Source organism: Balaenoptera physalus (assembly GCF_965194825.1).
Source record: "Balaenoptera physalus genome assembly, chromosome: 6".
Classification (NCBI taxonomy): domain Eukaryota; kingdom Metazoa; phylum Chordata; class Mammalia; order Artiodactyla; family Balaenopteridae; genus Balaenoptera; species Balaenoptera physalus.
The window spans coordinates 63567746-63581430 of NC_138885.1; the positions used below are offsets into that span (position 1 = coordinate 63567746).

At 32.2% G+C, this 13685-nt stretch overlaps 1 protein-coding gene across 6 annotated transcripts in view; it reads left to right on the forward strand.

The window, feature by feature from the left end:
• Positions 1–13685, forward strand: part of UBR3 (ubiquitin protein ligase E3 component n-recognin 3) — a 222489-nt gene that overhangs the window by 39998 nt on the left and 168806 nt on the right. For 5 of the 6 annotated variants that reach the window (XM_082465326.1, XM_082465321.1, XM_082465324.1 and 2 more), the window contains exons 2-5: positions 4140–4279; positions 6985–7143; positions 11599–11742; positions 12307–12356. In XM_082465326.1, coding sequence (XP_082321452.1) covers positions 4140–4279; positions 6985–7143; positions 11599–11742; positions 12307–12356 — 493 coding nt within the window. The remainder of the gene's footprint in view (positions 1–4139; positions 4280–6984; positions 7144–11598; positions 11743–12306; positions 12357–13685) is intronic. The other variant, XM_082465322.1, reaches the window with a different exon arrangement.

Genomic DNA, 13685 nt, shown 5'->3' on the forward strand with positions numbered 1-13685 from the left:
TGGAAGTGCAGAGTCTTACCCACTGGACCACCTGTGTATATTTTTCTTAAGAAAGAGTTATAACTTTCATTAGATTCTCAAAGGTGTCCATGAGTCAAAAAAGGTTAAGAGTTAATGTTCAAATTGTGGAACTAAAGCCAAATGAATGGCATAACTTATTAGTGTTTTTGGAGTAAATTTTTTTTCTTTTGATTACACACTTTTACATATATTTGCCATGCAAAATTCAAACATTGTAAGTAGAATTAATGTAGAAAGTAAAAGTATGCTATAACCCACTTTCAGTTAATTTCCACAAAATTTGGTGTACATTTCTCTAAATGTTTTTCTCCTTACATATATTAATATTTTTTTCTATTCTTTCTCCACAATTTTATGTATAAAAGAGATTATTATATATGTGTGTGTATATATATGTGTGTATATATATATATGCTATGTAATTTTTTTCTCACTTATTTTGGATATAATTCTATTTCAGTACTTGTTGAGCTCCCTCATTCTTTTTAATAAATGCAAATTATTTTATTGATCTACTCTAATTTGGTTAATCTTTATTCTGTTACTGAACACGTGGGTTGTTTCTAACTTTTTTGCATTGCAAACTGTGGTACAGTGAATATATCTGTAGATATATCTTGCAAATTTAGGATTATTTCTGTATAATAAATTACTAGAAATAGAAATGCTAAGCTAGGGTTATGAACACATTAAGTTTTAGTAGATATTGTCAAAATGACACCCAAAACTGGATCTATTTACACTTCCATGTGTATGATAACAAATTTCTGAACATGCTTTCCAACAATGAATTAGTAAAGTGAATTTTCCCTAATCTGCAAGATGAAAAAACATGTTTGTGTTACCAAAAATTTCAACCATACACAAAGGTAGAGACAGCAGAACATTCAACCTCCATATACCCATCACTGGACTCAATGTTTATCAAGATTTTTGCCACATTTGCCTCATTTGCCCTTTTTTCTCTTTTGCTAAAGTATTTTCAAACAAATCCCAAACATTGTGTGACACGCTTCACTATTCATCTTTTAAAAATATGAATATTTCCTTTCTTTTAAAAAATTTTTAATTTTTTAGTACAGAAAATTTCAGACAGATATAAAAGCAATGAGTATAACCCAACTGATATGACATTTTATTAGGAAAAAACTCCTTTGGTGCTATTTATTTATTTATTTTCTTGGCTGCGTTGGGTCTTCATTGCTGCACGTGGGTTTTCTCTAGTTGCTGTGAGCAGGGACTACTCTTTGTTGCGGGGCGTGGGCTTCTCATTGTAGTGGTTTCTGTTGTTGTAGAGCACGGGCTCTAGGCGTGCGGGCTTCAGTAGTTGTGGCACATGGGCCCAGAAGTTGTGGCTTGCGGGCTCTAGAGCGCAGGCTCAGTAGTTGTGGTGCACGGGCTTAGTTGCTCCGTGGCATGTAGGATCTTCCCGGACCAGGCCTCGAACCCATGTCCCCTGCATTGGCAGGCGGATTCTTAACCACTGCGCCACCAGGGAAGCCCTGTTTGGTGATGTTTAATCAAAAACTACATTCTTTTGATTTGGTGCCTTAAAAATCTAAAGGGAGTGGTACTTTTCTGGCTTTGATATTGCCCCACATTCTGCTTAATGAGTGTAATATAAGAAAACCCTTTATCAGTCTCCCAGTTTCTACAATTAACAACTCAAGCTGGGCTTGGTATACTCCCACTTACTTTTCTTCACCCAACTAGATTATTCTGAAGCAAGTCCCATACATTGTAGCATTTTATTCATAAATATTTATATAGATACATGTAAAAGACAAGACTTTCCTATTCAATGATAACCACAATGTTGTTGTCATACCTACACAAGATAATTCCTTAATATTATTAAATATCCACGAACATTTTCTTACATAATCACAGTGCCATTATCTTACCTAATAAAATCATCTAACGAACTAGTACCCAGTTCTTAATTGGACTTCCCCTATTGTCTAAAAAATGCCTGTTTCAAGTTGGTTTGTTAGAATCAGTAAACACGTGGTTATTGGGTTTCTCAGGCCTCTTTAATAAGTGATCCTTCTACCTCCTTTTTCTCCCTGCCACTGACAGTTTGCAGAAATGGAGTCAGTTGTCCTGTATAATGGTCTACATTCATGATTTGTCTATTTTTTTTTTTTTTGTGGTGTCATTTAACTTGTTTCTTTATCTCTTATGTTTCCTATAAATGGAAGTTAGCTCTAGAGACTTGGTGTCATTCAAGGTCAACTTGTTTGGTAAAAACTCTTTGTAAATGGTGCTCTGTACTTCACAAGCATCATAGCATCTGATTTTTTCTCATTTCTAGTGATACTGAGATTGATAAGGATGTAATAGTCTGATCTCTAAGTGGAAAATTTCCCCTCAAGCCTTCCTTTAATGGCTCCATTGCATGGGTCAGTTATTTTAGTAGGTATCACAAAATGGTGATTCTCTAATTATTCATTTTTTATTTTAATAAACTTCATTTCTTTGATTATTAGAGAACTTGATCATCTTTTCATACGTTTCTTGGCCATTCACTTTTTTGGTGAATTGTTTATGACTTTGGCTGATTTTTCTATTGAATTATTTTCTTTTTTAATCCATTTTTCAAGAGTCAAAAATCATAGATATTAATCTTTCATCTGTTTTATCTATTGTAAATATTTTTTCCAGTTTGTAATTGTTTTCTGCATAGAAACTTTTGATTTATGTAGCCAATTTTTATCTTTCTTTTATGACTTTTGGTTTCAAATCTTACTTATTAGACTTCTGTTCTTTGAGATAATATAGGGGAATAGTTTATTTTCTTCCTAGTAACTTTTTTCACGTTTGATTTTTGATCTGTATGGAATATATAATAGTTTGTATATGGTGTAAGATAAGGATCAAATTTATCTCCTGCATGGAATCAATTGTCCTATAGCAATTTATTGAAAGTCTTCTACACACCCCCCCCCCGCCCCCCACATTGATTAACATAGTCATTACATAGTCTATTTCTAGACTCCATTGTGGTCCATTGATGTTATCACATTACCACAGATTTTACTTTAAGTTTTAAAAATCTTTATTGGAGTATAGTTGATTTACAATGTTGTGTTAGTTTCTGCTGTACAGCAAAGTGAATCAGTTATACATACACATAAATCTACTCTTTTTTAGATTATCTTCCCATATAGGTCATTATAGAGAGATTACTACAGATCTTAAATTATGTTAGCTTTATGCTATGTTTTAAAGTCTAGGTCACTATCATTAAGTTTTTCTTTATAAGTTTTACTGTTTTTTTTTTTAACATATATATTCTTCCATTTGAACTTTAGAATTAGTTTGTGTTTAGTCCCATTGGGATTTAAATCTAATGTCATTAAGTTTGGTGGAAGTGACTTTTTTTAGAAAAATAAAAGTTTTTTCCATTTGGGAATGTAGTTTTTCTCTATCCATATCTCTTACGTTTTTCAGCTAAAATAGTTTCTCCACCCATCATAATAAGTTTCTTTCTAGGTATGTTGTGTGTTTAGTGTGGTTATTTTGTGTTTGGTCACAAAATACCTTATTTGTGACTATTTGGATTGTGAACATAGAATAGTTTATTTCATTTTTGCTCAGATATACCAACCATACTTTAAAATAAGTATAAATAAGATTAGAAGGAATGTGCATACTTAAGTGTATAAACTTTTCAAATAAACTTTAAGTATTGATATCACTTATCTATTCATTAATGCAATAAGTTCGAAATAGTTAAGGAATAGAAAATGCGAATTCTTGGGAATGATCAATTTGTACTTAATGGTTTATAAAGGGTAAAAGTAATAAAGTAATATTTGCAAGTAATAAATTGCAGTTAAAAAATATAAACTCTTTAATGAGATTTTGGTTTTGTAATCTAATTGGAATCTAACTAGAATGGTCTTTTATTAGGAAGAAATCTTCCTAAGTGCCAATTTTTATTTAAAGACCAATTAAAACTATATTCTTTTAACTTGGTGCCTTAAAAATCATAAAAGAGTAATACATTGGCTTTGATATTGGCCCACATTCTGTTTATGGATATTGTAAATAGAAGTAATAGATTCTTAGCAGATTCGACATCGCCATTAATTCTTTTCTTTTTCATATTACAGGTTTTGCAAAAGGCATCAAATTAAATCAAGTTCAAATATTCCCTGTGTCCCCAAAGACTTACTGATGATGTCTGAATTTGTTCTTCCAAGATTTATTTTTTGTCTTATTCAGTACTTAAGAGAAGGCTATAATGAACCAGGTATGTTTAATCCACTTTTCGTTAGTACTCTTTTTAAGTTCTCAGCAAAGTTTAGCACTAATAATGAGGTGAATTTTTTCAGATACCATTTTTTTGCTTACATATAACATTTTTTATGTAATGACTATGAAATACAGAGACTAAATAAAAACACACTAAATATCAATTATATAACCTCATTGATACTTCTAGTAGGCACAGTTTGGCAATCTCTGCCGCTGGGATCTTAAATGTTTCTGATCAAACTTATTTGGCCTTTTGCAGATGAGGAAATAATTATTTTATGGGATTAAAGTGACTTTATTTGTGATTATGTTATAATAGAGCATAATTAAGAAGTCCTGGGAATGTTTGACTTTAACTTAGATTTTTAGAAGATAAAAATTTCACCAATATCTTTCTCTCCCCTCCCCCGCCTCTTTTTTGTAGAGGTCTATACATTTTTATTCCCCTCCATATATAATAACTTATGAGAGGGTCAAATTGCTCACTCCCATATTACCGGTAGAATGCATGGGTGTAAGCATCCTAATAGTATTGAAAAGAGAAAAAAAACATGCAAATTACAGATATTCTTCTTACCTTTTAAGATTTAGTCACAATCTTGATTAATATGCGTTAGTTAAATATTTGTATTTAGATAACATTTATTAAAGTTCTCAGTCTGACATTGTGAATTACAGATATCAATTAGTGGTATGAAACGAATTTATTAACTTTTTATGATGTCTTTTACCTTTTTAGTGATATTTACATTTTTATCATTTAAGGGACTGCATTTGCATTACTTTTAGAGCTTTTAAATTATTTAATTCTATAAATCTTAAATCCAATTTGAAACTATGGCACACATGTTTATCTTCTATTTTCCATCCTAAAAGTGTGAAGAAATATAGTATCTTCATCATTTCTAGAACTATCATGCTATTTGCATTGTGAGCAAATACTTATAGTTCTTCACTTTTACATTTTAAGCAAAATATACAATCTTTTGTCAAGTACTTCTGTTCCTCTCAGAGTATGTCTTAAAATATAGAAAGAAATACTATTTTGATTTAGTCCCAAACTGCTCTCTCTTTGGAATGAAGGAAGTGGAGACCAGCTGGATTATTGAAATTGCCTTCCATTTTATTTCTCATATGCTAGTTAACAGATTTTTTGGATGTTTACATTTTGTACTACAAGTGTTCTATTTTAGAAAAGTAGTAGGTAGAAATCATTTATTGTGAGAACCATAAAGCTTACCATTAGTTTAATCAAAGAGTAATTCATATGAGTGTATTATATTTATTTTTTCCTTGGTGACATTTAGCAGTTATAAGTGGTAGATGACATACGTACATAGCTTTGATAATTATGTTACCATTATCTGAAAACATAAAGGAATGAATGGAAGTACTTCTTTTGTCTTAAGATGAGTTTTATGAACTTAGGTTCATGACGTTTTCCTCTCTATATTACCACTTGTGCTCAGCATTAATTTCTTCTGTCTATGCAAAATCTCTGCATTACTTTCTGCAGAGATCACTGTTTAAAATTCAAGAAAGGACTTGAAATCATCTAATCTGAGATATGGAAGCTCAGATAATCTTGTGGTTTGACAGTTGCCTTGAATTCCATTTCCCATTTCACCCTACCATCCTTAGACCAGTGTTAGAGCCCTTGGAAATCAAGAACAAATGCTAATTAAATATCTACTATGTTACTACATAAGTCATTGGGGAGAATATAAAGAAGAATAATATACGGTATTGGTTTTCCACTGAGAAAGTAAGGTTTTTTGGCTTGGGTCCCATGACTCAGTTATCTAGAATTTCATTCACAGGTTATCTTTGAACTAGGTTGTGAGTTCCTTGGGGGTAGGAACTATGTCTTATTTAGTTCTGCTTCTCAGTGCCTGTCATGTAGTAGATACTGAATAAATATTGAATGAACTTGATGACCCCTTTTCTGGGCACACAGGCCCCCTGTTAGCTCCGTTATATGTATTCTTCTTTTAACCAGTTATGGCTAAACTCTAAATCTCTCTATTCACTTCTTCCTTTTAGACCTCAGTTTCTCTAAAACATCTTTTTTTCTTTTCCTCTTAAATATTCTTTTTTAGTTGCTGTCCAGGTTTCTTCTCTCCCCCTCTACCAGCATATCTTGCCTTGTATTTTAAAATTGTTTTAGTAAAAACATCCATATTTTTCATTTTAGTTGCTTTGACCTCTAGCTAATATGAATCTGTATTTTTGGAATATGATAGCGGATGGGTTATTTGCTACACAGGTTTAAATTTAGAGCTGACATAATTTTGTCCTAATATTCTTATGCTATCTCAATATATTTCATTTCTCCTGTTTTATTTTAGAGAGTGATCTTAACTTTTTTCTTAAACACTGTTTATCTAATTTTGAGATGATCTTATGATTACATATATATATCTGGAAGTTTAGGACCCAAAATTGAATGCTTCTTACACAAATTAAGTGCTTAATACCTTATGAAGTCATCTCTTTTCCCCATCAATCTTTTCTCAGAGGACTGACTTCCTAAACAAGTCTATCCTAGGCTGGGTGCTTGGTGGGTGCCTGCTTTCTAAAGAGAATTCTTATATTAACTTTTTGATTATAAAATACTGTCATCTAAGTCATCATAATTTTAAAGAATAAAATATTGTTCTTAGCAAATATTTTAAAAAACGTTGATTATATTTTTTTTAGCAGCTGATGTACCATCAGAAAAAGACCTTAACAAAGTCCTTCAGCTTTTGGAACCTCAAATTTCCTTTTTAGAAGATCTAACTAAAATGGGAGGAGCAATGCGGTCTGTTCTTACTCAGGTTTTGACAAACCAACAAAGCTACAAAGATCTGACTTCTGGTGAGTAAAATTTAGAAGAGAAGAAAGTTAAAATTTACTTATATTACTAAAATAATTAAAAAGTTGTGTATTTTAGAACTTAAAAGTAAAATGTAGATTTTTAAAAATAGAATGCTAAAGCTGGAAGTTATTAAGAATACTTCTTAGTTTATGGATGAAGAAATTGAACCCCAGAAAAATTAAATGACCAGTTCAAGACCTCACAACTAACTGATTTTAGAGTTGGGACTAGAACCCAGGTTTCCTAAATTTGGTGTGACATATTCGTAATTATATTCCACTTCCCCTTCTCCAGACAATAACAGCAACCACTTTTGTGTCTTCATTTTTGTTATTCTAAACGTTTGTGTTGTGTGGCCTAGGATTTTATAGTGACGTAGAGTTTAAGTTATAAAACTTGGAATTATTAAGTATATTTGTACTGTTATATAAAATAATTTAGTTTTTAAACCTTTAGTTTAGTTCAAATTTATAGTATGGTAAATATATCAATTATTTAAAAATCTTATAAATAGTTTAAATAGTGTTCTTTATGCTGGCTCATGAACAGCATGTTTTGAAAATTGAAGTGTATCTTCTTTCTTTAGAGTGGTGAAGTTTTTATGTGTACTGTTAACCATGTATTATTTAGAGATAGTCTTATCTGATGTATATATTTCTTTAGGGAGTACTCATTAAGCACCCACTGTGTGCTTGGCTTTGGGCTAGGTATTAGAGCTTGGAGTAGGGAAGGTACGTAGTAAGCCAGGTACTCCTATCTCTGCCCTTATAAAGCTTATGGTCTAATGAGTGAGATGACATTAACAAAGTCTCCAAACCAAAAAACTGTGTAAGTATAAACTGTAGTAAATAACTGTGAAGGGATAGGACAAGTGTTTATAAAAGGGAGACCTGATTTCATTGATGGAGGAGGTGGGAAAGCTTCACTGAGGAAGTGACATTTGAAGTAAAACATTGAGAGAAAGTCATTTAGCTAGAGGATGTGGCGAGTTGGGTGGTAACGGGGTGGAGTTAGATTCCGGGTAGATAACATTTTCTCCTTCTGACTACTGGACTAGCCCTTATGTCATAAATAACATAAAACTGGAAAAAATGTGAGGCAGTTGTTTTCAGACATTAGACAGCAGGCAATACAAGACTGTAAATCTTTGAGAGAAAGGAGAAGCATGAGATGAGCCTCACAATTCTCTGAATCTCTGTCTGGGGATAACTTCCTGAGTGTAGTATAGAGGGCTGGTATTGAAGCAGAGCGTGGTGGTCCAGCTGAGTTAAGGAGGCAGAGGTCACAGTTTAGGGCAGCTGAAACAGTTGGAAACTGGAATCTTTGGGGCAGAATAGCAAGAGTTTGTGGGGTACATGTATGAGGGACCCCTAAAAGTGCTTGGCTGAGAACTGAGATACACATGTACAGGATAAGACTACCTAAGGCTTATTAGAGAGTGCTGTGGGGTTACTGCTATGGGGTTAAAAGCAGCTTTTAAAGATGAAGATTAGGCAGTGTTGGGAGACACTGGAGTATCAGCTCAACCAGACTAGAGAGACCTTACCAGTACCCTAGGCATCAAGTTGACACACCAGAAGACCACACCTGAGAGTAAGTTCTACTCTAGGTCAGCCTTAATGAAGCCTAGAACCCTGACAGAGTTTGGAGATTACTGCTGTTAATTTACAGGGCTTTTTAAAGAATCTCAGGCTTTCTATAAATCTGCCCCTTACGAAGTATAAAACCAAGTCTTTATGAGTTCTAGGTGATCAGGCTGTTTATTGAATGTCTTGTAGAATTAAAATTAATACTCTTCAAAGGAAGGTAACAGAATCCAGAATCTTTGATAACATGTCATTAGAATGTCCAAGAAAAAGGACAGTAATAGAAATTGACCTTGAAATGGCCTAGATGTTAGATTTAGCAGTTAAAGACTTTAAAGCAACTATTATAAATATGTTGAAGAAATTAAAGGAAAATATGTTCAGATAAGTAAAGGAAAATATGATGTTAATGAGTGAAGAGATCAGGAATCTTAGTGAAGAAATGTAAACAAAAAAAAAATTCTAGAACTGACAATTACTGTAGAATGCAATTGACAAGTTCACTGGATGGACTTAGCAGCAGTTTGGAGAGGATAGAAGAAAGACTTAGTGAATTTGAAGACAGATTAATACATTATTCAATCTAGAGAACAGAGAGAAGACACAACAGAGCCTCAGGGACCTGTTAGATAGAATCAGATGACCTAATGTACATGTAATTGGACTCCCAGGAGGACAGGAGAGTGGGAATGGGGCAGAAAAAAACATTTGAAAAAATCATGACTAAAATTCCCCAAATTGGATGAAAAACATTGGTTTATAGATTCAGGATGCTTATTGAACCCCAAACATGATAAATATTTATAAAGAACATAACACTTAGGCACCTCCTAGATTCCATGCAGAGGGACCAGCATGTGGAAATATTTATGGGTGAGAGTGAGCTTACTTTTTTAAAAGGTACTAAAAAAGGCTATCGTGGTTGAAATGAAATGAATGTAGGGGGATAGTGGCCCAAATGAGGCTACCACATTAGGCTAGATCTAGATTAGGTAGGCCCTTGTTAGCTATTTAAGGTTTTATATCTTATCCTGAATGTAGTGGGAAGTCATGGATATATTTTAATCTGAAGAGTGACATGATCAGATATGTGCTTTAAAAAGATGGCTTGTTATTTTGCCAAGAATAGATGGGAAGAGGCAAGAACAGAAGCTCAAGTGCAGCAGCCTAGGATAAAATGATGGTCACTTGTGTTTGAGTTTTGGTGATGATGCTAGAGAGATATCAGAATTATACCTGAAAGTCTGTTATTTCTTCAACCTAGAATATGGTTCTTTATTCAGAAACTATCAACTGTTGGGAAAAAGAACAGCAAGTTGTTCTTAATCATTGTAAGAATGTATTCCTTGAGAATGATTTATGGTAATTGTCTTCTTTTCGTTCTACAATTCTTTTAAATTCTTATTTCTTGAAATTGAAAAACAAAACAACAGAAATCTTTAGCTAACTTGTAGTGATGGAAATTACATTAGGTTTGATTCAGAAGTTTAAAATTTGTAGTCTAGGTTCATTTCTAATCACTGCTTGCTTACTCACTGGTTATTATATCTTTGTAAGCCTCAGTTTCCTCACTTATAAAAATGGTGATAATATGTTCATTTTTCTCAGGCTTGTTGTAAGGGGTTGATGAAGTGTATTTTGTTAATTGAAAGTATTACAAAAATTTCATATATTATTATTGAGATAAATACATGGCCTTTATTATTCAGGAGACATTTAGTCATTTCTTACATAGGACCCCTAGAAGTCCTTTATTCTTTATAGACTAACTGTGGTTGTTTTTAGTTTTGGACTTGAATTGAAGGATAGATGTATTCCTATCTGTTTAATCTGTGCTGAAGGTTTTTTTGTTTTTTGTTCTTTTTTTAAACTATCCCAGACAGACATTGGGCAGAGATTTAAAAAACAAAACTAATCTATTGCAATTACTGAGGCTAGCAAAGAGAGGAAATTGAGAAAAGCTCAACAAATACTAAAGAAACTCATTTACTATATATTTTTATAATCAGAGAGATTGAAACCTTAATTAAAGATATATAATCTGCTTAAGAGGTGGCAAATGACATGGTAACTTGGCTTTCAGACAGAGAATAATTTTTCCTTTTAAAGAACTTTCAAATGTCAGTATTTTTATTTTATTGTTATTCTATTTTCCATAATATATTAAAAAACAAAAGACAAAATTGGCATTAATATGCCCAAATGCTAAAGTGAAAGACCTAGGATTGTTTAATTCTAGAACCTAAACTTCTCAAAATTTTGGAATAAATTTGTTTTAACTGATACTTCTGTAGAAATTATACTTTTATCCTTAACTGTGATTATAAAAACATTTTATGCTTGGTAAAACAGAAATTAGTAATCTCAGTTACTGTTTGAAAATTCCACTCAGGCATTATCTTCTCTAGGAAGCCTTTCCAAAAACTGCTTTGGGTAAGTCTGGCTGTACGGTAGGTATTATGAGAGCACAGGTTGTTAAACCAGATGGTGAAGTCTGCTACATAATTGTCATTTACCATATTATCTGCCTTTCTTTACAGTAATTTTAAGTTCCTTGAAGGCAGGAATCATGTCTTATTAATCTTTGCACCCCCTGTATTTTGTATGTAATCTCTGGCATATTCTAGATGCCCAGTTACTTAGTGGATTTCATTATTTGTTATAAACATGCTGTGCATTCTGAGATTGTTAATGCCAAACATGAGCACAAAAATGTTGTCTGAAGCTATCTTATATTATTCATTCTAGGGTTTCCCTTCCATTAGAATATTCATCTATTTTATATGTGTATACGTTAGTTATTGAGATGGCTGTACTTATGTTTTGAATGGAATATTTTTCTGATTTTAAATTTATTTTAAATATTAGGTCTTGGAGAAAATGCTTATGCAAGGAAAAGTCATGAAAAATACCTTATAGCTTTGAAGAGCTCTGGACTTACATATCCTGAGGATAAACTTGTATATGGTATACAAGAACCATCTGCTGGCACTAGCACTCTGGCAGTTCAAGGTTTGTTTAAATATTTAATTTGAACAATGATAACTTTTCTGTACTAAAACAAAAAACCCTTCAAACATTACTCATTGAAGAAATTTAAGTGCTGTGTCATTCTTTGTAACAAAGTAGTAAAAGTAGTAAAAATTTGGAAGCAAGAAAGGATAGAGTCGGTCAAAGACGATATTTCATTTTTCTTAAGCGGAATTCGGTTAGTTTATCAGAGGTTCTGGTTCTAACTCATGAAAAATATAGCAGTTGCTATTTAAGAGTAGCCCTAAAGTTTAGTAGTTCAATATTTTAGTGAACCATGGTTTAAAAGTAAAAGAAAGCAATCCTTCTGAAACACCATGTGTGTGATTATTAAATCTGGGTTTTTCACTGGAGATTTCCTATTGAAGTATAAGCCTATTAGGCTCAAATTTATTAAAGATAAATGTTGAATTCTGCCAAAATAACTGTTAGAATGAGTTGTCTTAACAAAACTTAGTTTTTTGTTATTGTTATGTCTCAAAATAATTTTAAAGTAAAGCAATATATAACAATTATGAAGGGCAACCTTTTTTCTCCTTTCCAAAGGTTTTGCAGGTGCAACAGGAACATTGGGACAACTAGATTCTTCAGATGAGGTGAGATTTAACCTTTGAAACTTTTTAAAAGTAGAATTTTAAAAGTTTTAGAACTACCATACAGATTTGTGGATATTATCTAGTTGGAATTCCTCATTTTATAGACATGGACACTGAACCCCAGAGTGGAATAACTTAGTCAAGGTCACACAGTTACTTAGTGACAGGACGAGAACTACAACTGGATTTTTACTTCTTGTTTGTAAATTCATTTCTCTTTTCACAGTTTAGAAATGGGAGATAGAAAGACATAGAGATATTTCTCCTATGAAAATATCTCCAAATTTATCCAAGTTGTCATATGCACAATGAAATTGTTTTTAAAAAATTTAGCTAAGTCTAGAATAATTTACTAGAAGAATGTGAAATGTAGCTTCTTTTCTAATCTCATAATAAAGTTATATCATATATGTCAAAGGTTATTAAAAAAAAGCAATGTACTGGGAAATAGAATGTCAATTTGAAATTTGTAATTTCAACTTTTATAGTGTTTATTAATAATAAATATTTCTAATAAATTCCTTATAACATTCCTGTATTTTGTTAGTATACAATTTATAAGCAAATATAGGTTTTTGACTTACATCTGTTTATAATCTTGGTTTCTGTAAAACCTAAATTTCATATTTTTATTGATTTATATATTTAACGATTGAAATTTTAAAAACTAAATCGTTTTTAAACATTTAAACATTTACATGTTTTTCCTTTGAAAACGCATTTTGATTTGATAATATCATATGAACTAAGCCAAGTATCCTTCTTTTGAAAACATGATTTCTTTTATGGAGGTCTTATAATTGATCTAATGCCTTATAATTTAAACTTTGTAATAGTATATTTCCCCTCTAAGAAGGCTCCCACAAAATGCAACATTTTGTGGAGTCTCATTTTGGACTAACAATTTTATTTCATTTATTATTTAAAAAATTTATTTATTTATTTTTAAAGTCTTTATTGAATTTGTTACAATATTGCTTCTGTTTTATGTTTTGGTTTTTGGCCGCAAGGCGTGTAGGATCTTAGTTCCCCAACCAGGGATCGAACCCACACCCCCTGCATCAGAAGGCGAAGTCTTAACCACTGGACCGCCAGGGAAGTCCCTGGACTAACAATTTTAAAGAGTTTTCAACAAATTGGATAGGCAGTTTATTTATTTATTTTTCTGAAATATTTATTTATTTATTTGGTTGCATTGGGTCTTAGTTGCGGCACATGGGATCTTTGTTGCGGCTCGTGGGATCTTTCATTGTGGCCCGGGCTTCTCTCTAGTTTTGGTGTGTGGGCTCTAGAGAGCACGGGCTCTGTAGTTGTGGTGCGTGGGCTCAG